The 27,983-nt window shown below is 40.3% G+C and overlaps 1 protein-coding gene across 1 annotated transcript; it reads left to right on the top strand.

Moving 5' to 3' along the window:
• Positions 1–16: 16 nt before the first annotated feature.
• On the top strand, positions 17–27,983 carry ABHD17C (abhydrolase domain containing 17C, depalmitoylase). Its single transcript, XM_084213896.1, has 3 exons — positions 17–1,446; positions 23,217–23,396; positions 26,517–27,983. The coding sequence occupies exons 1-3, from the start codon at positions 914–916 to the stop codon at positions 26,734–26,736; spliced, it is 933 nt and encodes a 310-aa protein (XP_084070022.1). The 5' UTR covers positions 17–913; the 3' UTR covers positions 26,737–27,983.

The raw sequence follows: 27,983 nt of genomic DNA, 5'->3' as shown, positions 1-27,983 counted from the left end.
AGGGCCCGGCGGTGGCTCCCGCGTCCCGGCCGGCGCTGCGGGACCCGCTCCCTCACCTCCCGCACCTCCCGGCGCCCCGCCCAAGCGGCGCCGCTGCGGGCGCGGCCCGGCACAGCCCCGCACCCGCCCCGGCACCTGCGGCGGCGCCGCTCCGCGCCCGTAACCCGGAAGCGCTGCGGCGGCGCGGAGGGGGAGCCGGGACATGGCCGCTGCCCGCTCCTGCCTGCGCGCCGCAGCCGGCATGGCCCTGCCCGCGGCCGCGCGCGGCTGAGCCTCGACCTTGCCTTCCCCTTCCCCTGCGACCTTCCTCATCCTGCTCCTCGTGCTCCTCTTCCTTCTCATCTTCCTCCTCCCGCGGACGCTGCCGGGGCCGGACCGGGGGCGGTGGCGCTGCGGGGGCCCCTCGCTGCCTTGCGGGGCGTCCCGGGGGCCGGGGCGGAGCGGGTGGGGCCGCGCGTGGTGCGGTGTGTGCGGGAAGGTGCTTCCCTGGATCCTGCATGTTCCCTGCGGGGGGCCGGCTCCGGGGCTGGGGCGCCGCACTGAGCCGTAGCATCGGGGAATTCATTTTGTAAATGTGTACGTGTGGCTCACGTGCGGTGAGGGGGGTCTAGGGTCGGGTTTTAGAGAGTTGCATTTGCTGTAGCGTTAGTTGTGGCGGAGGGGTTGAGGGCTGGTTGTAGCCCATCGGTATTTCGTGGGGTTGTGTTTTTGGTTTGTATAAGCAGTTTCCAGGCTTTGAAGAGCTGCATTGCTGTTGCTGAACTGTAGTTCTTCCAAGGTTGCCATTGTTTGCGTTCTGGGAGGGCAGCTGGTGGCCTCGCAGGAAGGCGGCAGGTCGCGTCGGAGGAGGGCTCTGGGTCGGTTCCGTGTGACTTCTTTCCAGGAGAGGTTTAGCTTTTCTCCGGCGTCTCTGATGCCAGAACAAGGCCCCAGAATGAACGGTTTCTCTCTGGGCGAGCTGTGCTGGCTGTTCTGCTGCCCGCCCTGCCCCAGCCGCATCGCTGCCAAGCTGGCCTTCCTGCCCCCGGAGCCCACGTACACCGTGCTGCAGCCCGAGCAGCAGCAGGAGCCCGGGGCGGCGGCCGGGGCGGGCACCCCCACGGGATCGGGCACCTGCAGCCTGCACCTGAGCGAGCGGGCCGACTGGCAGTATTCCCAGCGGGAACTGGATGCCGTGGAAGTGTTCTTCTCCCGCACGGCCCGAGATAACAGGCTGGGCTGCATGTTCGTTCGCTGTGCCCCCACTGGCCGGTACACGCTGCTCTTCTCGCACGGTAATGCTGTGGACCTGGGCCAGATGTGCAGCTTCTACATTGGCCTCGGCTCCCGCATCAACTGCAACGTCTTCTCCTACGACTACTCTGGCTACGGGGTGAGCACCGGCAAGCCCTCTGAGAAAAACCTGTATGCAGACATTGATGCAGCCTGGCAGGCCCTCAGGACAAGGTAAATGGATGCTGGGGACAAGGTATTTCTGTATTTCTGTATTAATCCTACTAAGTCTGTACGGTTAACCTTGCTGAGTGGAAGGGAAGGGTTTGTAAATGGTTTCAGTTACTTTGGTGGCCTCACCAGATGTTCCATGAACAGCTACAGTGTGATTAACTGGATGGCTTCATTTGCTAAAATGATGGGTAAACCTTCATCCTTTGGTATTTTCTAGATTTAGAGGATTATTCAGTTGTAATTTGTGTCAGCCATTGCTTCACCATTGAAAATCTCCATCTTGAGAAGGACATATTGGTTGCAGTTTGAGCTTGCAGAGTGCAATAAACCTGTTGTTCAAGACTTGCCTCCCACTGTCTACACTTAGAGGTAACCCAGGTGAGCCAAAGCTCTGCCTGAATTTGGCAGTAGCCTTGGCTAGGGCTTACCAGGAACTGCTGGTGTTGTGTGACGTTTGGCGTTTTGTGCAAGCTCCTGCAACGTAGATGTCTTTCTGTTTTGGCCTCCAAACAACGGCTATCCAATGCTTATGGTAGTGGGCTGGAAGGAAAAAGTGTTGACATCTGGAAGTAGAGCTGGGGTTTCTGCCAGGATGTGCCATGGTATGTGGCATCCAAAGGGATGGAGCAACAGTGACAAGGCTCTGGCAAGAGGCAGCGTGGTGAGTGGAAACAGTGAGCCCTTGGCTTCTAGAAAATCTTGAGCAGAACTGCTGGCTCTGGCTCCTTGCTCCGACTGATGGCCGTCCCTGGGCCTCTCACTTCTGTCCACAGAAACCATGAGCTCCTTTTGCTGTTGCATAAGTGGTTCTTAAAGTATGACCTCACAGAACATGTCCTGAAAGAAAGAGCTTTAGAAAGCTTAAATTGTAGTAGGCCAAGAGAAAAGAGTGATGAACATTTTTAGTTCTTGGCTCTGGCATTCATAGACAAACTTGGCTTGCATGAAATGCGTATTTAACGTCTATCTTGGGGATACGTGCCAGCTTCAGAAATAGTGACAGGAGTTGTTACTAATTTAGATAATTGGCTTTGCAAGAATCCAGGGATTGGTTAGTTGTGGAGTCCAAATGCCTTTTGACATTGCTCTGCCTAAGTCAAGCGAAGAGCGGGGGGAGAAAGGTGTAGGGAGAAGTTACCCTTCCATTGCATGTTCTGTCTGCTTGCTGAGCAAACCAGATTCTGGGCTTGTTTTCCAGGGCTTTAAAAAGATTTGTTTCTTTGAGTATAAATAACATGGTCTTATGTAAAGAAGTGATTTTGATATGGTGTATGCATAATAAATTATTAATTGCCACTACAACACATATGGGTGATGTAAATAGGATTCAAGGGAGGAAAAGTGCTACATCTAAACCAAGCTTAGGTAATGTTGGTCCTTCTCTCTTCCTTAATGTGTGTTTTGACTCTTTCACTTGATGTTCATTGATGATACTGTTTCATTTAAACCTTCTCAAGCTCTGAAAAAGTGCTATCACCTGCCTGGAGGTTCTTCTTCTGTGCTGACAGGCATTTAGTATTTGGTTACTTTCTATATAGGCCCAGAAACAAGAGGTTCCTTCACTTAAATCTTTCAAGAAACCTGACCCAGTAGGTGATGCCACCCCATGTCCAACTTGCTTTGAGAGGATCAGGCTTCTTCAATAAATGTGTGACTGGAAAGGTTTGTAGTTTTCCTTTAGTGTCCCTTCAGTGGTTTATACAAGATCTAGGCTCTGCTTTCCACCTTAAATTGAGGAGTTGAAATTTCCCAGCTCTTACTTTGCTGTGTGTGTTAATTCCACATTTTAGTGTACCTTGAGGGTGCAGTTAGGGTAGTTGGCATTGGTTAGGTTTTTAGGAGCCAAAAGCCATTGGAATTGGGTGCCCAGGTTCGCTGTGCCATCAAAAGCATTTAGTCATCTGTGCTAAGTTCCGTGGGAAGCTGCTGCTCTTCTGAATCCACCAGACGTTCCACCTGGCAGCAGAAAGGAATCATTAAAATGTTGGAAGTCTGAGACTCTTCCTTTTAAATTGTGCCTCTGAAGTACCACTGATACTTGGCAATCATTAATTTACCTGCATATTTTGCAAGCTGCCTTGAGGAAGGTGGGGATTAACCCTGTGCTCGGAGAAAGCTGTCAAATTTTAGAAATGATGGTGGCAGTGATGCCTTAAGTTGTAGTTTTCATATTTTCCACATTCTGTGCTGCTTTAGTGTGTAACTCTGAGCTTCATATTAAGTGTTAGCAAGTTCTCTTCGCAGGGTAGGTAATCAAAACAATCCTTTTCCAACTTGAGACCAAGGACAACTGTTACAAGCTCCAGGCCCAAAAAGTATAAACAATGGTGAATTGAAGAGAGAAAATCATTGAGGATGGAACTTCATAACCTGGGGCTATAATTGAACAATTAACTCCAATATGCAAATGGACCAGAACTCAGAACTAAGTGTGAGACCTCATGACCAGTTGTCCATTTTGTGACCATTTTGGGTTCATCTTGGGCATAGCCCTGGCCAGGCTCTTGTACTGCCCAAGGTGTATCCATTAAGGTCTTTTAATAAATGCCTACTTTATCCTTTAGCTCTGTCTAGCCTCTGTTCTAGGTCAGCCTTTCAAAGCATCAGTTTGTTTTGCCATCATGGCTGCAGATTGTGACTGTATTCTTTCAAGGTCCTGAAACAAGGATCTTGCTATCGTGTACGCGTTTAGTAATCAAACCTTGCATAACAAATTATTATAAAACTATCTGAAAACAGTGGATGAAAAAACAAAATCATCAAATTCTTTTGTTCAGTTTCAATTAATCAGCCCATTCTTTTATTCTTTGTAAAGGAAACTTATTTTCCTTAATTTAAAGAATGTAGTATTTCTTCTCATAAATAATCTGTATCTTAGGGATGATTTTACTAATTTTGAATTCTAACTGTCTTTCAGCCCAGTAAAGATGTTGACCTACAGTTTTGTTCCCCTAGAATGTATTTTTATAGATTTTTCTTCAGAGGCTGTAATTGTAGCATTGGTTGTTTTCATTTCACTATCAAATATTGATCAGTGGTTAATTTGGTCTTTTATATGTATTTTTTTTCCACTTGATTTACAAATTTCCATCTGGTATCTTAATGTTTTTCAGAAAGAATTTTCTGTCTTATTGCTGCAGATATTTTTTGTAAGTGTTTTATTTTAGGCAGGTTGGCTGATTTTGTTCTGTTTGTTTCAAAATCAGAACCAAATTGAAGAGAATGTGTATCAGACTGTCTTCTCTCATTGTCCATGTGGTTTTAAGTTGCTGGGTTTTGTTCAGATGCGTCTTATCCTAATAGCTGATTGTCTTAATGCAACATCTGTGCAAAATGACTTGATTGTCCTCCTCTTCCCCCCTTTTCCTGAATCCCACATGGGAAGGTTGAACTTTCTAACACTTTTACATTAAGACAATGTACAGTACTTAAAAACAGGATGCACGTGTAGGGCTTGGGTTCAGTGCTCAAGCACAAAACCATGACTGCTTTGTCAATCACGTGCTATTTATATTAAAATCAATTTTTATGTTCCCTAAAAATTTGAAGAAGGTTGGTGAAGTATTTTAAAATCCCAGTCAAAAGAAAGAAGACACTGCTGCCCCACTCCCTCTGCTTCTGTAGTAAAGTATCAAAGAGCAGAACCTGTTAGTCCATCTTTTGGATCCTGAAAGGAGGTGAAGAAAATGTAGTTAATAAATAGCTTAGAAGAGCTGTTCTTGCTGCATTTAACAAGATGCAGCTTAATTTGTTTTTCATGGTGCACAATATAAACTAGTAATTTTTTTAGCTTTTAATAAATGATAGATGCTATTGTAGTGTTTAAATCCTTTATTCTCAAAATGGGCGCATTTGAATTTGTCTTTCAAACCGTAGGAGAGCATTGGTTCACTTTTAGTTTTCCTTATGCTTTTTGGTCAATATGGTATGATGGAAGCAATTGAATTGTGAAATGATATAGTAAAATCCACAGGCTTTTGATCACTGGGTAGCAGATGGAATGTTTAAATTGTTTTTTAAACTATTTTGCCAAATTTAATGTTTAAAAAATGCACACCAGACTTTTAATTATACAGGAATTTTATCATTTGTGGTGCTGATTATCAGGAGATTATTGCTGTTTCCTGTGTAGGAGCTGGTGGAGAAGTCTTACATTGAGTAAAATCAGGAACATGCCTAATTGGATTAGGCCAGAATGATAACTAATCTTCTGAGGTTGTGTCAGTTTAGTTTGTCTCCATTCTGATGTGATGAGGTGCTTGCAGCTTTCCAGGTGAATAAGGGCTTCAGGGTTTTTTGCCTTGCCTAATCAAAATAGTCAATTTTTTCTTTAATTTTCTTTGCAAGAGAATCTTGTTTCACTAGCACCATATTTTGTGCATGATCTAAGCCAAGTTCTTTAGATTGGATGCTTAAAGGTTTTGATAAAAAGTTACCAACTAAATCCTGACATGTCAAAGGGCAGTGTTTGGCAGAGTCACAATTAGTAGTCCTGGAGTAACAGGGTTTCCTTTCTTCGTGGAGCATCACCTGGTAGATTGTTCAGTCCTACCAGCTTTTCAGTAATGTTATTGCAATGTCTCCAAAGGATTGTTTAAAGCTACTATCCTCTAAAACTTTTGCTGCCATGGTCAATTCTTCAAGAAAGGCGGCATATAACTTTGAGCAAAAATAGAGGCATGCACAATCCTCTGCTGTTGTTGTCTATGCAATGAGCAGAGATTAATTCAGATGGTGAGTGTCCCTGGGACAAATACCAACAACTGTTCAAAACAGGTGCTCTGATGTTCAAAGTTATTCAAAATGTTTACTGAGCTTTGGTGTTGTATTATGTCTTTTAGTCACTGAAGTAAAAGTAGTTTTGTTAAATATTTCCCTGTTTCTGTCAGGACTACAAGATCAAAGCTTGTTTAAAAAGGAAAAAAAAAAAGGGGAAACTTTTTGCTGTCAAGAATGTTTTGCAACTGGTGTTATTTGGGAAGAAAAATAAGCTGCCAGAGAGCCTTTGGCTAGCATTACATGCTCTCCTGAGTGTGGATAATCCTGAAATTCAACTGCCTGAACTGGAGATATTGGTACTAAGGTTGTAGGACCTGGTTCTCAACATCATCAGAGCATTGAACATAAAAGATTCCTAGAAGAATATATTGCTAAACCCTCCATGCTGAAGTAGCTGTCTGCTTTTTAGTACTAAATTACATGATGTGCAGATGAAAGGCAGCTTTTTCTCTTTTTCTCTATGTACAGAATGTCGCCTTTGGAGGCTGAGCTGGTGGTTGCTCTGCCATGGCTCTTTGACCTGTGCATGTTGCTGGTAGCTCTTAGATTTGTTCAGTTTGTTCTTGACAGGGGAGTTTGAGCTGGACTCTGTGAACCTCAGTGACTTTGCTCTGAAGCCAGGGTCAGTCTCCAGTCCATGACAACCTCAAAACCAAAAATACCCTCTAAAATTCACCCTTTACTCTATGTTACTCTGCTGCTTAGAAACATTCCAAAGTGCTGGACTGAGTTTACACTGATTCATTGCTTGTGAACATTAGTAAAAAGAGCAGAAGAAAAAATAAGTAGCAGTGCTGTCTAGGACTGTAGATTGCTGTGGGAATGGATAGGTGGAAACCATCTCAGGGTATGCAAGTTGTTATCTGCCAGCAACTGGCTTTGTGGGAAAAACTGACAGTCAGCAAATAGCTATTTCTCTTTCCACACTGAATGAAAAAAAACCAGATCCTTTTCAGTTTTCTGGGGTTTTTTGGTCCTATGATTTTCCTCATGTGGAGGTGGACTAATACAAGGGCAGTGCCAAGTGTTGGCTGTTTGGAGTCTCACTGCTGGGACTAAGGTCTGAATTTCCTATTTCCTTGTAATATGATGTGTCAGTGTGGTGATATTAACTTTTCATCCCTGCCCCAGACCCATTTTTAAATTCCACAGTTGTATTCTCTATTGGTTTAAATGCCAACAGCCTCAAGATTATGCAGCACTAGTAAAGAAAATGAACAAATAACATGGGAGTTTGTTTTTTTCCCAAAGCTGATAATAAATTTAATGAATAACTAAGAATTCTTTCTGCTCTCCTTCACAAATGTAAATTAATTACAAGGCTGCATTGGAAGCAGCTGAAATGAGTCATAAAACAAGATGCAGATGTGTTGCACCTACCATACTTGTGTACATGCAGGCTTGCTTTTGCCAAGTAGCCCCTAAGATCAGAAATCTTTTCCTGTGGATTAGGAGATAGCTTCAGTTGCCACTGAACTTGAGAGGAATTAAAGCCACCTGTGTACAAGATGAGGCACTGAATCTAGGAAAAAAATATTTTTACAATTCTTGAGTGCTGAGGGCTCTTAGGTGTCTGAAATGAAGTGATTAAGAATTGGTTTTTGTCAGACTCTTAAAACTTGGGTTTGTATGGCCTAAAATACAAAACCAAACCAATAGACAGTATCTCCCTGTATCTCCTGTGCCAGTTGGTGATGGATAATTGAGATTGCTGCAGATGAGCACTGGTGAATTGAATAAGCAGTTGCAGTGACCCATTTGCTGCTGCTTCATCTTGACTGCCCTGCTTTCCAGTTTTTAGATGAATGACTTACTTTGGTCTTGCATGCTTAGTCTGACATCTGATGATAAAGTTCAATTTCATTCCTGACTAAAACTGAGTGGTTTGTTGGCAGTGTTTTTTTTCAGTGTGTCAGGTTTTGGGAGCAATGGGAAATGTGGGATTGTAAACCCAGGAAATGCTGTATGAACACAGTGGAATAAAGATGCTTTTAACAGAAGGCTAAGAATGCAGAATGGGATGGATGAATAGTGCACAGTGTCAGCTTAAGGACAGAGGAACATCTTTGCATTCTTTATTCCAAGGGCTAATTTGAGAAAAATGGCTTACTGTTATTTGCACATTAAGCTCTGCTGCCCACAAACAATCACAGAAAGGTGCAGGCATAGGTCAGTTGTATAATGACAGAGTTATACTGGCATTATCTGTATCCATATCTTTATATTTTTAACCACTATGTTAGCTTTACAGAACAAAGGTTCTCCTGTTAGAATTAAACATTGTGGTTGGATTTGCTGACTATGAGACCAAATAATACAAAGGCACAAAATTGGGTTAAACAGCAGGATCTGGCTCAATGCCCACTCACCTTCCCACCCTTGGTTTCATGTCTCTTGATAAGCACATGCATGTCTTTGGGAAAATCCCTATAAGCATCAAATAAATCTGTATCCTCTCAACTTTCAAAAAGGGGAATTCCATGTGGGTTAACAAATGAAAATGATGTTGATGTGGAAAATGAGGTTTTAAATAAGTATACTTGCCTCAAAGTCTAGAGGGAAAAATTTAAATGAGAGGTAATCTCAAAGTATTGCCTCTGGTTTTTATTTTGTATTGCAAATCTGTTAGAAGAACTTCATGTGTGCTTTTCTGACAGTAATATTATTTATTGGTACAGTCTCTTGAAGTTTTTTCTAGGTGTACTTTCAAGATGAAAATTCTATTTTCAGCTGCTGATTAGGAATTGATTTCACGTTAGACAGTTTGAGGTATGTTTTTAGGAAGATTAGTTTTACTGTGCCTTATTAAAAAAGCCTGCTTACATATAGAAATGTTACTTTAAGAACTTTGACTCATGGGAGCCTTATTTATCAGCCAAGGCATGCTGCTAACTGAGCTGCATAGCTGTGTCTGGCAAGTGACTCTTTTCAAGGCATGCAGTGCCAGCGAGAAGCTCTAAGATACTCTTTTTTGTTTTTGTTTTTTTTTTTTACAGGATACTGCCACATTTCTTAAGATCCCAGTATGTTAGACCAGTTAATTTTAACTTTGTCCTATGGCATGGCCATTTCTTTCTGTGTGCAGCAGAACAACTGTGGAGTAATGGATAATGGGAGCCAAAAAATCTGAAAGGTCTGAGGCCAACTTCAACACTATTCTCAGGAAAACACCCTTTAATAGTATGACTTGAAATATTTCTCTTTTAATAAGGTTGTTTACAATGGGTTTTGCTAGATTAGAGAGTCTTTCTAACTATTCCTCTTAACTTCTAGTTAGCTTTGCTATGAATGCCCTTCCAGAGCTGGAAAAATGGTGTTCAACATCAGCAAAGAAGCAAAACCAGCTGGTTTTTTCCCAGTGTGCAGATAAACTGAGATTAGGTTCAGATTATTTTGGCATTATTCCGTGCATCTTAATAGTTCTTTATAATTAATTAAACAAGATATTTTGTCTATTACACTATATATTGCAAGACTTAATAACATGCAACATATAAAAGCCAACAACAATACAAAGTAAACTTCTGTTGAGCACTTTATAACCAAAATGGTGTATAGAACCATTTATACTTTAAAGGAAAGTTTGAGAGGTTGATTTGCTGCCTTAAGCATTGGACCAGTTTGGGCAGAACTTAATCATTGTCCCAACTCTGTATAGTCCTCCCCAACATCTGATGAATTTGTTTAAGTGGAATTGTGGCTGTAGGACAGCCTGGGGAAAGTGGCATCTTTCAAGAAAATGCTCTTGGTTTTGGAGCACGTTCTCCAGGGCAAATTTACAAAAATCTTTTCCAACATGCTATATGTTGTTTAGAACTTTATTTCTCATAAAGGTGTTTGTATGTTTTAAGTGTTGTCTTGGATTATTTTTGAAAGAAGTAACTAATTTCATATAATACATACTTTGAAGATGTTCCCTGGACAATTCTTACCTTGAGGCAGCTGCTTAAGAGCCAGTCAGTTTCCTCCTTCCACCAAGACTGAAACGTACCTCAGCTTGCATATTTAAGTTGTATTACACATTTTGTTTGTAGTATATGTTGTTGTAGCTCCCTACTGCAAAAAGCTTGTCTTTTTCTGATAAAGCATGGGCTTTAATGTGTGTTAATGTTACAGAAAAAATTATTGTTTCAGTCTGCGTGTGAGCATCTATTCAAGTTTAACAAACTGTAAAAGTACCAGCGTTGTGGGAAGAGGTGGGGTAATGTTTCAGCTGCAGTTTTGCTATTTTTATGCATAGAGGTTTATGAAGGTGTAACCTTTGCTCACACTGGTTAATAAATACAGTGGCAGTTAACCATGTGTTGCACTTTCTGACGCAAGAAGCAGCACCCTTTCAGGAGTCACTGCAACAGTTTAAGATACCAAGTGGGGTTTCAACCTTAAACCTCTCCAGTATGCCTAAAAGTTTTTGACTTGCTCTGTCTCTGCTGGCTTCCAACCTTCTGTTTCTCTGATAGCAAAACTGTCTGCCCTCTCCCCTGAACTCCTGCTAATTATTCATGTAATGTGATGTTCACTTCTAAAGACTGCTGTGCATAGGCCCAGTACAATTAGTTCTTTATCCTCTCTTTGAAATTTGTACTAAGAATCAATTTGATAATGCAGAAATGACTATCTGTAAAGGAATACGAGGCACAAAGTTGGCTTTTAGAAAAAGAAATTGTTCTGATTTGTATTTACATTAATAAAAAATGAAGGTGATGGAACATATTGAAGATGATTTGGATCTAAATTTTTGATAGATCTTGAAAGATAATATTGTCATAAATCCCAAATGTTCGTAGAGAGTGAGTGGGTTGTAAAGTCTCCTTGATTTATTGAGTTCTTTTCTATCCTGAGATGAAGGAATCTGGTGCCAAATATCCCACCCTTCCAAATTGGATGTCCTTCTGTCAGAGCTCATCTAAGATCCGTAGATCATTTTGTGTAGAGCATTGAACAGACACTATTGACACAAATATAATCTGGCACCTTCCAATTATTTCAGGAAATTACTCTTTCCATCCAAAAATCCACTCTAATATTCATAATAAAGAACATAAACCCTCTGTATCGTGGATATTTCTTACCTGGATATGGTTCTAAATTTGTTGCATTTCAGCAGCAGGAGAAATTGCGCTAAAGATTTTTTCCTTTGGTTGACTTTCACAACAATTTTCTATTTTTCTTTTTAGTGTGTTAATTAATTTGTGTGTTAATTTGAAATAAAGGTAGCAGTGTTAGCTTAAACTTCTTCATTTAATTACTGGAATTTTGAGGGGCTGAGGAAGATTTAGCAGGCATCATTTGTTGTCTGTTACTCTGTTTTTCATCTTTCCACTATTCCTGGTGTTTCTGGGCAATGTGAACGATGTTCTTTCCTGTTCTTCATTGTAGAACTGGCCAGACTTCCTCCTTAAAAATTTTTGTAAATTCTCATTTCATATTCCTATTTTGCTTCTCTCTTGGAAGCTTTATGGTATTAGGAGAAAGGGAAATGCTATATTCGTTGGAACGGTAAAATGGAACTGTGCAGAGCTAAATAGGAAAAATGTGTTTTGGGGGAGTAAAGAGTAGTAGCTGGTAACTGAAAGTGTCCATGTTGTGAAATGGTGAACTGCAGAAAACCTACATGGCCAAATGCCAACTTGAGTAGTAATGTAGACATTAATACACTTCTTTTCCAAGCACTGTGCTGTTATCTTTTATTTCAAAAATAGAAACTCCAGCAGTACGAGACTTCTTTATGCTGTGCTGGTTTATTGGGAGGCAGTGAAGTGCCAGTGTGGCACGGACAGGAATTGCTAACATTTTTTCCTGCATAACCAGTTGTTCTGTGGTGATCCTGCATGCAGTCAAGCTGGGAGCCTACATGCTTTTCAAGGACTGCATCAGAGACAGAGGCAAATAGGGGCGTGAATAACTGCCAGAAGCAGCTTCTCATTTTTATTCTTTTAAATTTCAAAGATGCAGCTGCAGATCAGTTTCTACCTTTAGCATCACCTGAAATAATGACCTTAAGTAATTACATTAGCAGTTGTCCTTGATCATCCACTTCAAGGTACTTCTGATTCTTGTGGCATAGCTGGTAATTGCTTGGTGAGCATCCTTTTTTGAGAGGAAAAAGTTTTGACTAGCAAGAAATCTTTCAATAAAAAAACTACAAAAGCAATTGGCCGTGTTAACTAGGTGTGTTGGCAGAAAATGAAGTCTAAAAGAGTGCTGTTTGATCATTCTTGAAACCTCTTGATTTACAAAATCTGGGCAAAATGTCTTTTACTCCATAGACTCTGATGATCCCAGATAAGACAGCTGGATAAGCTGAACAAGTACATATCACCTGGTTTCAGGACTGAATTTTCTCATCTGAGTTTCAAAAGTTAGTACTTTTATAGATGTACAGACATACTCTTCCCATTTTTTAGAATAACATTTTTTGCTTTAAGACAGGTTAAGTTTACTAATGTTTAATGTTTCTACATATCATTAAATGCATGTATATGTTTCTGTAAAATTTACTTATTTTGTGCTATCTTTTCAGTTTATTTGTGAGTACAAGGCAGGTTTTATAAGCGCTTCAACCAAACAGAAGTACGCAGAAGAAACTGACTCTGTGCTAAATTTTATTGTACAGAATTCTAAGTAGTATTTACTGAGAGAAGGGAAGAGGGATTTAGCCCCTGGGTTTGTGGTGATAAAGGCTGTGGCTAGGAAATTTGATTTTTAAGCTCTGAACTAGTTATCTGTGGTCTGCTGTTCTAAAACATATGGTACTGTTAATCCCGGTGATTGCTATATATTTTTTTAATCATCTTAGGTTTATATTGACTGTTACTGGAGGTTGAACATTGATTGTGCTAAAAGTTCATTAAAAGAACATGTGCAAGATGAGGATGCTTGGGAAGAAAGGAATAGATGAGTCTGATTTAAAAGCCAGGAGTGCCAATATAAAAACGGCGCAGAAAAAGCCAGAACACTGAGGTTTTCTTGTATCTGAAAAGATACTGGATGAATCTCTTCAGGTAATAAATTGCTTTCATGAAATGACTGTCATCTTCCATTTGCTACTTATCATTCCTGGTATTTGCTGGAATACTTAATGAATCCACTTGAAAATGGATAATTGAGAGAGACAGGAGAGATGCATCAGGAGAGTTGTGTTTTTCTGCAAGGCTGTGAATTTGGCACTTTTTGAAAGCAGATGTTCAAATATATGCAGATTCACACTGTGACAAAGCTCAGTGTTTTGAGCAAATAAAAAATTGGTATGTGTTTTCTCCACTTACCATGAGGTGAGGGAAAAATAGAGGTTACAGTGTCATTTATCCAAGTAGGATTTTTTCCTATTTATGATTCACGAGACATGTCATTGCAGAGGAAGAGCCTATTGTTTTGATTCTTAAATCAAAAGAAAATACTGTCTTTTCTTCAAGGCTGTGCAAATGGTTAGAGTAACTCAGAGAAACACCAAATGTTTCCAGGGAATTGAAGCAGGATGTATGGCCTCCTGGATAACACAAACTGTGACACTTCTGCACTGGGCTTCTCTACAGAGCCCTTCAGTGTTTGAGATACTGCGTTTCTTTGAGAGGAGCTCATTCTTACCTAATAACTTGGTTCTTCTACAGTGCTTGAGCATATTAGTGTAAGTCTATAAAGGAGAGAGAAATCCTACTGCCAGCTGAGTCATCTTCATACAATGCTGGCTGCTAAAAGACTCATGTTCTAGAGACAGATGCCTTCATCTGCTGTTGATTCTTTTGAGGAACATTGGACGAGTTTGTTGTCATGGATCACTTTTGTTTTAGGACCTCTCTACCATTTTTGTTCTCCATCCTGCCTTTCTGCTCTCTCATCTCTTTTCTCTTGGAGACTCAAATCACTGCCATAGCTACACTAATGCGTCTGCATGGAAGAAATGCTGCATCCACTTTGTCTGCTTTGCATTCCTGCAAGGCCTTATCCATTCCAGCTTCTGTGTAATCCTCTTGGACTCCAGCTTTGCTGCTCTATGGGAGAGACAGCATTCAGATTTGCAGGGGTCTTTGAAGAACAGTGTGAAAATGTCGGCTGTAATAGGATTTTGGATACGAGCACCTGCTGTTTGTGTAGACAGTTCAATTTTTTCTTTGTTCTCCTCTGTCAGCATTATGGAGGTAACACTTGGATCTTTTTTTTTTTACCAGCTTGTGTTTTATATACAGCTACAGTTGTCTGTAAGTGATGTAAGGAAGATGCTGTATCAGTGCCACGTATTTCACATTTAATGGCTTGTCAACTATATCAAATAATCGTAGCAAAACCAAGTAATTTAATGCTGTTTATATTTGAGAATGTGAAGATCTTAGTAAAACCTGTAGATGAAATAGCTTTTACTTAGAGACTGAAGCATAAACAAAGTTACAATAAACAGATAAAAGAGCATGCAAAAGGAAGGCAAGAATGGAAAAAAGCACAAACAACAAACCAACCACAAAACAGAAGCCCCCCGTCACAAAAGAAAATATTTGAATTCAAAGAGTGGTGGGATTCATTACCTGAGCAGTTCAAGGGCCAAGTTCTACAGATATCAATTTCTGAGTGCTCTGCTTTGCATTTTTTTCACCTAATCTTCCAAATATTAGTCCCCAAAGTATTAATTGCAGCATGAGAAAACCATTTAATGCTGCTATAGCATCCAGGCAGCTAACTGCCTTCAGATGAATTCACAGATGTACTTCCAGTTTAAGATCCTTAGGTCAGGAATATCTTTTTTTATGGAGTTACAGTGTGTGTGACTAACCAGCTGTGCAAACCTTCTGGTGAGACATTTTTGGTGAGCTTTGCAGTTTGATCCATTACAGTCTAGGTTTAGTCTTGCTTCGTTCTGTGCTTTTACAGTGATAGCTATTTTCAGATACTACAGCCTGATACATTGAAAGGAAACTTAACTGGAGCCATTTCTTTTTGTCTTGCCTGTCATGGTTTGTGCACTGGAGCATTTATTCCCTGCTTTGTGGGCAGCTGGGCTCTAGCTGTTGGAAGGGAAGAAATATCAGAGATGGGTGGAACAGGCAGCAGCTCTGGTCAAAAGCCACTGTGCTCCTCCCAGGAATAATCCCAGCTCATGAGTCAGAGGCTTAAGCCTTGCCTAGGTGCAGCTCATGGCAATTAGTGCCACAGCAGGGTGGCCTCACCTCAGTGTGGAGCTTGAGATGTGTAAGGGAAGGGAAATATATCAAGGAATTTGTGTTTGATGTGAAGAGTCCTGGCAAGAGCAGTGCTTGAGACAGGTGTCACAGCAGCTTCAATAAACCAATAAACAGATGGAAATACCAGAAGAAGAAGACAGTACTCCTGAGCAAAAATGGTTATAAAACTGTGGAAAGAGCTGCAGGATTGTTTCCTCCAGGCTTGTAAAGCCTCAGTTTCCCAGTTCTGAGCCAAGGCTGGTGAGGAGGGTTATGTGATGGGCTTGGGAGGTAAGCCAAAATGCATTGGCTCACTGTGCAATTTCAGCCTCAGGAATAAGGCAAGGCTGTCCAGTTTGGAAGTAGCTGAAATTGAAGAAATAGCTATGAAAGCACAAAACTTGTGGGAAAGCATAACCAGTATTAGTATTTGCAGTCAGATGTCTCCTAGGGAATCAAATTCTATGTTAGTTGAGACATACTTGTTTAACTGAAGTCTTTACATTTAAAGATAATGTGTTAATGTACTTGGATATCATAAAATCTTTCTTGTTTTTCTTAACAACCCTTACTAGGTGCACAATTATAGGGAGTAGTTTACCTTCTTTTTCAGGTTTTGAGTGTAGGATACAGAAAAGTGCAGCCTCTTTGCAACAGTAAAAAGTTGGTTGGAGTTTTAATGTCACATCAAGTATTGTGAGGAGTAGTGATCCATCTTAGCTTTGCTGTATTAAAGCATAGGCTCTGTGTGCAGTTGCAGTATTTTTACAGCAGGAGAGAGATGAGATAGACACTGAGGGTGAAGATAGTGGATTCCTTCAGAAGATACTATAGACTGAGCTGCTCTGTAAAAATAGCTAAATTTTTTCTGCTGTCTCAGTTTATTTAAATGTACCTCAGAGAATGACTGTATAGGTTTTGTACACTGCTTGCCCTAAAGAGTATATACTAGAAGTAGCTGACTGAGTATTTGTGAATTATTTATGCTGTGGTCATAAAGAGAGTGCTCAGTAGCCAGCAAAACTTTCCAGTCTTCTATATTCCAGGTTTATTTGCTACAGAGCATCTTAATTAAATGCAAAATACTTTATTAGAGTTAACTCCAGTGCTCTATTTTTAAAATAACTGGAGTAAAAAATTAATTTTATATGCCATTTACCTATTGTGTCATGGGACTAAATGGTGTGAATCAAGATTGGTCTAAGAAAGCACTTTGGAAGAAGCAGGAAAGCTATGATGAGTAGAGAGCTCCCATGTTTGTTCAAATTCAAAACTATAATCTTGTGCCAGTGTTGTCTGCAGAACTCCAGTTGGTTTTAAGGGAGCTAAAGCAAAGAAAATGGGGGCAGTAGGAATTATGTTTGAATATATCCGTGTGTTTAGGTCCTATTTCCATTAGCTTCTTGTGTTTCAGCTTACAGTGGTTTTGATTTGTATTTGTCCCTGTGATTAGAGAAATAAAACAACCCCCAACATTTAGAAGTGTTTATTTAGGAATTAATTTAAGAAGGTGCTCACTCCCTCTCATTGCATGAGTGTGCACTGAGTTTGGAGTGTTATTCTCCTTTTGTCATAAAGCAGTGGACTGGTGAAGGTAGGAGTTCAACAGATGCCTGAGCCACATCATTGCTCGTTTTTTTTGGATGTTTTACAAGAGTCCTTTTTGCTTGTCAGTGGCCTTCTTGCTTTCACTCAATATGAAAGAATTAATGCTTGTAGGGGCTAAGTTATTCTATTACATCAGCATGCTTGTGGCACAAGTTCCTGCTTAAGTTTCAGTGCACATTTAATGAAAACTCTATTTCCTGTTTCCCTGCTATCTAGGGAAATAAAAAAACAAACAACCAAACAAAAAAAAACCCCAAAAAAAACCCAGTCAGGCAAAAGCAACTGTTCCGAATGTGTTTGTTGTTTATACATAAAACTGCTAGTTCATGTGCTCGACAAATGAGCAATCTATCATAAACCAAACACCAAAATCTGTATCCTGGGTTGTTGTGGTGGAGGAAAGTTATGTTATAAATACAGTTGAGTCCTCAGTACAAGACAAAACAAAAGCAGTTTTACTTTTTAGTTCCTTAAAAACATAAATAGATCTGCAAACACAGATTGCCTATTTTTTGCCTGGGGGAAAAGGAACTTCCTGGTAAGGGTGAAGCTGGTGTGGGGGGGGAGGGAAAGGAGAGGTGTGGATTTACTGTTTGAGAGCACTTGGCTTGCTCTGAGTCCTGAGCAGTTTTACTGTGGTCAGAGAAGGTGTTTCCCACTTTGAAACATGACAACTTCAGGAGCCTATGTTTGAGGCAGATGAACAAAAGGGGACTTAAGGCTATATTTCAAAAAGGAACAATTATTAGACAAATTAGTATTATTTGGATTTAAAAAAAGTCATCCAGCTGTCACCCCAAAGCCACTCAGTGCAGATTAACATAATTCAGTTAATTTAAAATGTAATCTCATTACAGTTTGTACTGGAGAATGCCATGAAATACCATTTACCTTTACCTACCCTAGTTTTTCAGGGCAAACTTGCAGCGGCTTCACTAGTCAGCAGTGTGTAGATCCCTGCTTTTGTCATGGATGCTTGAGCTCTCCAGTGATACTCAATATCCTTGTCAGGACTTGGTTGAACTGTGAGCACAGTTCTCAGTGTTTGATAACAGATCACTGATTGTCACAGGACAGTAATCAAGAACCAGTTGCAGTGATTTCATGCTTTGGTATAATTAAGTTACTGCAGGGCAAATGATCATCCTCAGAAGCACCTAGAAGTTGCTTCTACTTGATCCATTTAATACTGATATGAAAAGAGGATCTGGTAGATCACTGGATTAGTGCTGCAGTCCCAGAGTCCATCAAGGCTGTAAGAGTTGACATTTGCTCATAACATCCAAAATTGCCTATAAGAGGGCATTTTCAAGAGTCAAAGGTTCATTCTGTGATTCCACTATCAGCTTGTATTGGTTAGAACTAGGGTTTCTCCATGGCATAATCAAATGACTCTCTGGTGTGGTAGTAAAAGTAATAGTGATATGAAACTGTGGTGGAGTCCTTGATTAAATTTCTCTGTCAGCCGTTTAAATTATTTTTGAGAGTGAACACATTTGTGGAATTACTCGTCTGCTCCTGTGACAGTGTGCTGGGACATAGGCCAGAAAAATTGGTCTCTCTCTTTTGCAGCTTCATAAGCCAGAGTACAACCCAGTTTTGGCTCTTAGCTCCATGAAAATGTGAAGTGAAATAGAGTGTGGTATACCATAACTTGAATTGCATAGCACTTGTAGGCCTGGAGAGGAAGAAGGTAGAGAAGGAGGAAATCTCATGATTTAAAGAGTCAGTGTCAGTAAAACAGTGAAGAATTTTAGACCTGTGTTTGTGTGAATTCAAGGAAACTGGAGAAACTGGCACAGGGACACTTTTTGTGTGCCAGGGTTTCCTGTGAATCCTGAAATCTGATTTTTTTCATCTGACAGTTGTTACAGTTAACTCAAAAAATCCTTAATCTAATGCCTTCCTCTCAATTTCATCTTGGCATTTAGACTGAAAATCTGCTGTAATTTCTCTGATATTTTGTCTGACATGCTGGAGTGGTACTTGCCGAAGCACAATGCAAAATGCAGTGTTTTGATCAGATATTGTAAATTTCTTGCAATAATCATTATTGACTAAGTTGCTAGAAAAAGTAATGTAAAAGTCACTCAGCATAAAATCATACTCAATATATGAAATCTGCTGTGTGACTTACCTAATTGAGGATTTTTGTTTTCCTTTCTACCCCCAAAATTAGATTTTTAGATTCATACAGGATTAAATAGCCACTTATTTCTGAAAATATATATGGATATCTTATGGAAATGTATAATGATGCTAGAAAATACCTATCTGTGGTACTTAACAAGTGATCCAAATTTCTCTGGATTATTGAATTTACAGATAATGCATTTTGAAAAGGTGATAAATAGTATTTTGTGACAAATGGGTTTTTGCTAACAGAAGGAAGCAGACTTGAATAGGTTATGAAGAGCTGAGTACATGTATGTTCTAGTAAAGGTGCTCTAGAAGTCACTATTTTCTCCAAAGTGGGGCATGATTTGTGTTATTCCTGATGTATGCTGGATTTTCTTTGTGCCTTGAAAATCATTTATTTAATTGGTGTTTGCTGGAGAAGGGAGTGCCCAGTTTCAGACTCAGTCCCCTTGTGAGAATGCAGAAGCTGGTTACCTCATTTTCCTGGCCTTGTAAATTTATGTACTTTGTGTGTTGTAAGGGAGAACTCGCCCATCAGTCCCTGCCTTAGTTTAGCAGCAGTTAAACACTAAGTCTCACAGTGTTATGGAGTGGGGTTTGTGCCATCAAAGTAATCTGCATAGACAGTTTCTGAAAACTAATTTATTGCTGTTGCTGTATGCAGGCTGCTCTCTATGCTTTCCTGTTTAGGTAAGGGGTAAAGGGGCAGCAAATATCATAAAAATGCAAACTGAAAATACAAGGTGAGGCTGACTTCATGGATTCAGTAAGCCTGGCAAAAGGACTGGCCTTGCTAATGAATTTGTATTTGGCACTTGTGAGGACTGGCAGCTTTGGCTGTGAACATTGCAGGGCTTCAGCTGTGACACTCTGGAGTCCCCGCAGCAGCATTCCACTGACACTCTGCACTGAGCGAGGAGAGAGTAAAAATAGCAGTGGTAAACTTCCCAGCTCTATGGCTCAAAGCTGGAGCCCTGGGGGGAACAGGGATTCAGCATCTTAGGCTCATAATTAAAGATGATTGGAGATGATACTTGGTTTGCACGTAGTGCTGTTGTCCAGAGAGTCTGAGGTGCTTTGCATGGCAGTTGGTGCTATCATCGCTGTTGTATGAGGAAACTGAGGAGGAACATGGCCCGAGCCACAGCCATACAGCCAAGCAGGGGAACTAGAAGTAGTGTTTCATCCTCCTTTGCTGTGCTCTCTGTCAGCAGTCTTCTGTATCCCATTGCTGAGGTCTCTCATTACTCTGGAATAAGCAGAAGAGTCTGGGGTGTGGATTCTTAATAACCAGCTTCTGTGCACGTAGTTCATGCTAGCATGGGGAGACCAGAAATGCTGGTAAACCTCATTTGTATGTACTGAGGCAGAAACACAGAGGAAAAAAAACCAACCTCAAACTACTGTTATTATAGACTGTGGGGTGTTTTGGGGCCTTAGCTAGACCTGGACTGAAGCTCTAGGTATGGGGGAGCTTACTGCTTGTGAAGGTTACTGTGAAGGTTACTAGAATGTGTAAGCCATACCATGTACTTGCGGATTATTGAGACCTGAATAGACTGGAGAACTTTGAGCTTTGCCACCTGTGTTCGTGGGTAAGGGGAAGCAGAAATGCTTGCATCGTTTATACAGCAGTAGCTGCAATTCTCAGTAATGGTGTTCCCTTCTGGAAAAAAAGCATGCCTGTCCTTTTTTCTTCTCTTTTTTCTCCCTTTGTCAAAGCAGGGGTTTGCATATGCCCGTGGTAACTGAGTTGTTTCCTGCTTTGGCTTTGCTGAAGGCTGGTTTCCACACTGCTGTGTTGCCCTGCTTGTTTAGAACTCTCTGATGGGGCTCCACAGGAGAAGTGCCCAAGCATATCCAGAAATTTTCCTTGGCTCTCCTGCTCCCTCGGATGGAGCTCTGTTTCCACAGAGACCAAAGCTTGTGTGTTTCAAGGAAGTTATTTTTAGGGCCTGCTGTTTAGCTGGTGGAAAGACTTTCTTCCTTAATAGGAGAGCAGACTGTAACAGGATTCCTCCTTTTCCAGAGTGTCTTTTGCCTTTTTCTACCATATTCTTTCCCTTGTTCTGTGTCACCCAGTTTCCCTTTCATTGCTGCTCTCTTACCCGTGTCTGCTCTTCCCCTTTTCTTTTTCACTTTCTGTATCACTGCTCCTGTTGTGCAAGGATCTAACACAAGGAAGTTTGCAGAGAGTGAGGGAGGGACCCAGCCTCTGCTTTGAGAACATTGTGTTTTAAAGATAAAGCCCCCAGGTGGGTTTGTACCTGGTCCTGCTGAGTCACCACTGGGCAGTGTTTGTGAGAACACAGAGGATCATGGAGCCAAGCCCTGGCCCTCAGCTCTGAGGACCTTGCACAGCTCAATTATTCATGGCCTTCGCTCATGAGTTGTCCTGTGTCCTTTGGCCTCAGGATAAATAAATATTACATGTAGCTGTTTCTGCTGATGTTTGCGGTAAGCTCCATGTCTCACTTGCTGAGTGATGACCTAATGGTAAAGGGCTTAAAAAGATAAATCTGTTACAGTAACTCTTCTGTCTTGAAAAGGGGAACTGTCTCTAAATAAAACAGCCCCAGAGATTCTTTTAGTTGTCAGTCAGTAGGAATGTAAAGCAGAAAAGACATTTGCTCTAATGATAGGCTAAGAGTGCACTAACTCAGTGTCCTAATACCCTTTTACAATTATTCATTTTGTCCAGATTGTCACATTTCCTTTCTGTGGAGTTGGATACTGAATAGTTGTAGTGACGAAGGGCTACTTTAAGTTCAGACATATCTCTGGGCTCTTTAAATGATGCTGTAGACTGTATCTGACTTTACCTGGCATGCTATGAAACAGCTTTTTCTCTGGAGTACCTATTGCCACAACAGCAAGTTTCTCCCCTTATGATATGAGATGTTTTAAGAAACAACATCAAAAGAAGTGAGTCTAAAGCTGATCAGTGTTGGAGAAAATTGCCATACTAAGGCAATTGGATGTGTTGAATTCTCTTGCCACCCTATACTGTCCTGTTATCCTGTGATTCTCATTCACACATCTGTTTCCACATTCTGCTTATATTGTAAACCTTTTAGAAAGAAAACGTCACATTTATCATGATACTGCAGTTCAGGATGGCGTTGCAAAACCTACCAGCATTAATATCATTCCATGCCCACTGAAATGCCATGTAGGTGATCATGTTCCAGTCCTGTTGACTTGTATATCCCTGATGCTGTTGCATTTCTGCCTGTCTTTAGTATGATGCAACAGCTGGCAGATGGGCTGGATGCATGTGGTGCCTTTGGGGTGCATACCTCCAGCCCTCCCCACCCAGCAGCTGGAACGAAGTCTGTGATGCCAAGATTTTGTTCCAAGGTCCTATTAACCGAGTTAGCCAGGCCCTGCTGTGTGCTGGACCATGTCAAACACTAAGGGAGAAAAAAATCTGCTAAAAAAGCTGCACAACATCTCTTTAAAAACATCAGCCTGTGGCTGTGGTGACAGACTGCCAGCATCAGCTGCTGCTTGGTTACCAAGAGGATAAAATTTTACTCCTGAGAGATATTTTTATACAGTTGCTTATTCATATAACAGTAGATGCCAAAAGCACCCTTATGCTCAGCAGTATAAAAATATTAAGAAAATTTCAGTTTCACAGAGGCTACAATCCAGTCTAGTTATACTTCATCATGAAACAAGGCAATCCTGACAGCCTGTAATTGGACAGTTAGTACTGGATTATTCTTAATTTTAATTATTAATTGATCTTTCTTCTGCTGTCATTTTAATTTTCTCTTTTGGCACATACCAAATCATTTAGCTGCTTGAAAGTTGAGTATCATCCATGCCTGCTATACACCTTGCAAGCAGCTTTGTAAGGAAATTGAAACCTTCCAAATGTACATGGGGTATAGCCTAAACTGCAGGGTTTGCTTTTCATTGTCACAGCAGTGACCACAGCATTGTAGATGGTGTAGACTGTCAAAAAAACATGTTTTACACAAATTATTTTCTACTAGAAATATGTTCTCTTCTGTATTCAATGGATGTGAAATATGTTGTGTTTTGGCTTTTTTTGTTTTAAAGGGATCTTTCTTTTCTCTGCAGGTATGGTGTCAGTCCTGAGAACATTATCCTGTATGGCCAGAGCATTGGTACTGTCCCCACAGTAGACCTGGCATCTCGGTACGAGTGTGCAGCTGTGATCCTCCATTCTCCCCTGATGTCTGGCTTAAGGGTGGCTTTTCCTGACACCAGGAAAACCTATTGCTTTGATGCTTTCCCAAGGTATGTATCACTGCTGAAAGGGGGGTTCTGTACTCACCATGGTGTTTAAAAGGGACTGGTGGTGTAAGTAGATACTGAGACTTGTATTTGTTCCTCTCTGGGGGAGGATCTTGTAGGATCTTGATTTTTTGACCAAAATAAAGTCCATGTCCCATCTTTTAGAAGATATTAAGCTTGTTTTAAGAAGCTTTAGAAGATTATATACAACTGGTTTTAAGATAAAATATTTGCTTTTATAATCCAGTTTTCACAGGAAAAACAATTGCAACAGACCTGGAGTTGTCAACTATTTGGGAATAGTAGAGGTGATGGAAGCAGCAGATATTCTAGGAATCTTTTGGAACTTCTCATTTGATCCAGTTTAAGTTATGGAAGAATATGAGGGGGGTAGCCAGTGTCTCTAGCAGGGCAGAGGGAAGCACAAGTAAAAAGCTTAGTGGTCCATGGAAGGGAGAAGATAAAACAGACACTCACTGAAGTGTTGGTCAAAACTTGGCTTTACTTCAGAAAGTCATGCTTGTGGTAAGTATAGTAAGGAATAATCATAGCATTTCTTATTTTTGTTTTATTTTGGTTACAACAGATTAAAATTAGCATCTGTGGGAGGCCATAGGTAAAAATCCATAAGCCAGAACAGCTAGAAGGAATGGTGATGAAGTAATAGTGGTTCTCACAGTTCCCATGTTTAGAATCCTTTCAAACATATTATTAGTTAATTAATTAACTTGTTGGAGGTGCGAAGCACTTATACTCCAGCTCATTCATCATCCTCAAACCTGAAATCCAATATTTACAAATGCTTCTGCAAGAGAGGAAAAAACAAAGCCTTAAACATAGCTCTGATTACAGAAGTAACAGTGATTAGCTGTTACAAGCCAAATCAAATAACAGCTTTAAAAAGAAAAGTGGGAAGGGGAACAGTGACAGCAGATGTGCTGTAGCACTTGAATATTTTGTTCTTGCCCTACTGAGCTGTTCATTGCTGTCAGTCTGACTTCCCTGGTACTGGGAGCAGTAAAAATAAACAGCAGTGCTCTTTATGAGTGTGTGCAGCTCAACTGTCTGTCTTCACAGTGGGAAACAAAATAGTTCTGTGTGCACCTACAGTGAGTTGCTATTATGTGCATTTTATGTTGGGACTCCATGAGAATTTGGTCTCTGTAGATTTTTCTAGCTGCAGAGCTGTGTGGCTGAGAATACTAAGTAAGGCTAATGTGCAGTTTAAATACTGCTTTATGAGTTGCTGACTTGGCAATGGGATTCCTTCCAATTTTCTGCAAAATATAAATATTATCTGGCTTAATGGTCTGTGAATATATGTGAAAAAAATTGTTTCATTATATGAATACTGAAGTGAAAGGGGTTTCCTACAATAAATGAGAACCTAGTGTCTAGCCACAAAAATTATGAACAATTCTGTAGCTGTTTTAGTTGATCTATTATACCAGACCTTTCATGGGCTTTAAACTTCAGTTTATACAGCATATTGATTGTGAAGTATTTACATTTCGCTATGATACTAATTTTGGGATGAAAATTATTGGGAAAAACAAAATCTGCATTATTCTGATGCCTCTTTTATGTTGGGATTTTTTTTTTAATTCAGCATAGTTGCATACATCTCAAGTTTCACACAGGAAAAGTGAAATAAAGCTGCATTTTAATTTTAAATAGTACCTTAAATGGCATGAAACCTGGAGTTTTTTTTGACAGCTGTAGAGACAGAGACAGAAATGTGTTTACACTCAGCTGTTCACTGGAGTTCCAATGGCAGTTCTCTAGAATGCTCAATGTTGAGGTTTGTAACTGTGAGGCTTAGTGCTTCAGTTTACATCTTTTTAGTTAACATTAAATTTTCATAAAACTTTTTTGAACCTGTTTTTAAGTCAGGGTATGCTTGCATCTGTGTTTTTTAAATAATTTTAAGCAGCCTTGATCATTTTGTAAAATCAATGGTCATGCCAAAATTGCATGCCTTCTTGTTCTTCAGAAGCAGGAAAATCCAAACACCTTTTATTTGCTACCATAAAGAAATACATTTGTCCTCTCATAAAATTAAGTAGTACCAGCACTCATTTCTCCACATTCCTCCATTTGTTGATGGAAGTGGAGCAGGTAGGAAGCTGAGAGTTCATTAGCACGTGGTGTCTCTACACAGATTTGGAATCATTGGTAATTATCAGAATGAAATGTCTGGCTGGAAATAAGAGCTGGGGCCTGTGTGAGGAGAGTCAGAGAAAGCTGCTCTTCACTGCTTGCAAGTTCATGTGCTACCAGGTTGCTTCATAATTGGGGTTTTCTGGCCTGACCTCTTCAGTGGGAAGGTGCCTTTGTCACTCTTCCCTTCCCTCAGAACCCATTTTCCTGTGACAGGTAGTCTCAAGCTATATTTGTCTGCTAAAGGTAACTGGACAAAAGGAAAAATGTTACTCTAAAGCCACTTTGCAGTCACAGCTGTCAAAGAGGCTGGTTACATAAAGGAAAATCCTGTGTGATTTCTGTGGTTTGCAGTTAAATATCCCTGTGTAATGCTCTCCTCCCAGAGTTTTCTATTTCATTGTTTGAACTTAAATAATCAATAGAACAGATTGTTTTCCTTTAGCTGAATCTGCCTAATTTGGGGGTTCAAAGACAGGTTTAAGCTCCATGAGCCAAAGCTGTTTTTTTGTTGTTGTTAATGAAATCTTATGACTGGAATGTATTTAATTAGATCTTAAGCTGTTAAATTGGAAGGTGATAATGTGTCGTGTGAGAAGAGTCCATGCTTGCAGAATGTCCCATGGAATCTTACTTACCTCGCAGCGCTTTGTGTGATAGATACAGTAACTCTTTTGGTGGGGGATTTTTGGGTGCCAAACATTATTTGCATGCTGCCCACTCAAACTTGTTGCTGTTAGCACTGGTGGGATGGTAGTGATGGCATTGCAAGCTCCTTTTTCACACGTGGGTTTTGGGAATGAGCCTTGTCCCATTTCACTTGTGCACAACTCCAGTGGTCTGCAGCCATTTAAAAACATGCCATGGTAACTGGGTTGTGTGTCAACAGTTAAGCCTGCTTTCTCTGATGATGTGAAACTGAAAGCCCCAAACTGAGCTGTGTCTTTCTTTTTTTTCCCCCAGCATTGACAAGATCTCTAAAGTGACCTCTCCTGTGCTGGTCATCCACGGTACCGAGGACGAGGTGATCGATTTCTCCCATGGCCTGGCCATGTACGAGCGATGTCCACGAGCAGTAGAGCCCCTCTGGGTGGAAGGGGCTGGGCATAATGACATAGAGCTTTATGCACAGTACTTAGAGAGACTAAAACAGTTCATATCTCATGAACTTCCCAACTCCTGAAGAAGCCTACCTGATTTTACCTCAGTTACTGTGAACGGAAGAAATTACCTGGTTTTGCACATGCTTTAACTGGATAGCTGTAATAGCTTTATACTATGAAGAAATACCCTGTCTTGAGGGTGTTCTAATCAAACATCTGATGAAATTTGTCTTTTCTATCTGGAAATGATTCTACTAATGCACACAAATATGGTCAACTACTGTAATTCCAACAATTTTTAGCTTCATTGCCCTGAAGGAAGTGGGAATCCTAGCTGCTTACGGGGACACTTTTTACCTAGTGCTGTATTAATCGAAGATCAGTTTTCTCTGTCTCACTTCAGATCATTTATAATTCTGTCCTACAAAGACTTTTTCCACAACTGTTATGAGCTACAGCTTGTTCTGAACAATCATGGGTTCAATCTAAGGGAGTACTTTCTCTGTGAAGTTTCTAGCTGTGGTATTGTAACTGGAAAGTTAATGTAATGAAGTTCCCCCTCCTCCCTTCTAGTGTTCTTTTGTTAACTTACTGATCTTCCCAAGTAAATTATTTAAATATACTTTTACCTGAAAATAAACAAACTACTATATGGGGCTAAACTCTGTAACGACCTCTCCATTAGTTGTATAAACATAACTGGAATATTCTTAAAGGATCTAGGGACAAAACTGCTTTTGTTTAAAAATAAATGTGTAAATTTACTACTAGAAAACTCATTTTAATATTCAGATTGTCTGAATAATAGCCATAACAGACATTTCCTTCTGTAAAGCATTCCTGTAGACTTTTTAAAAGTACTGTACATATTTGAATTTACATTGTGCATAGATTCTTAATTGGTAGTTTTAATTTAAGTCTAGTTACAATAAACTGCAAAATTCTGGTTTGTATATGATTGAATACATTTTGTTAAAATATGTTTTTATCCCTATATTATTTTGCTATTAAAGTTTTATAAAGTTTCCAGGACAAGAAAAAAAAATAGAATTTACACATTTATGTTTTGATGAATTATGTAACTAAATTTTCATTGAGCTGATCTTTTTAGTTTAGAAGTAATTTGATTCTTTGACACTGGAATCGCACAGATTATGCATCAGAAATGCAAAACACTTAAAAATTGTTACACTGCTAGGATAGGTCTAATTTTTCCAAATTTAAAGGCCTTAAATGTACTGTAAGCCTCAGATTGTTGTACAAATTGATTGCGATTGATTGCAGTTTGTGTCCTGTTGCTAGAGAGCAACACAGTGATTGTAATGGA

This window comes from Fringilla coelebs (genome assembly GCF_963513975.1).
Source record: "Fringilla coelebs genome assembly, chromosome: 12".
Classification (NCBI taxonomy): domain Eukaryota; kingdom Metazoa; phylum Chordata; class Aves; order Passeriformes; family Fringillidae; genus Fringilla; species Fringilla coelebs.
Note: the sequence above shows the minus strand (reverse complement) of the source record. Positions and strands in the feature narration are given on the sequence as shown.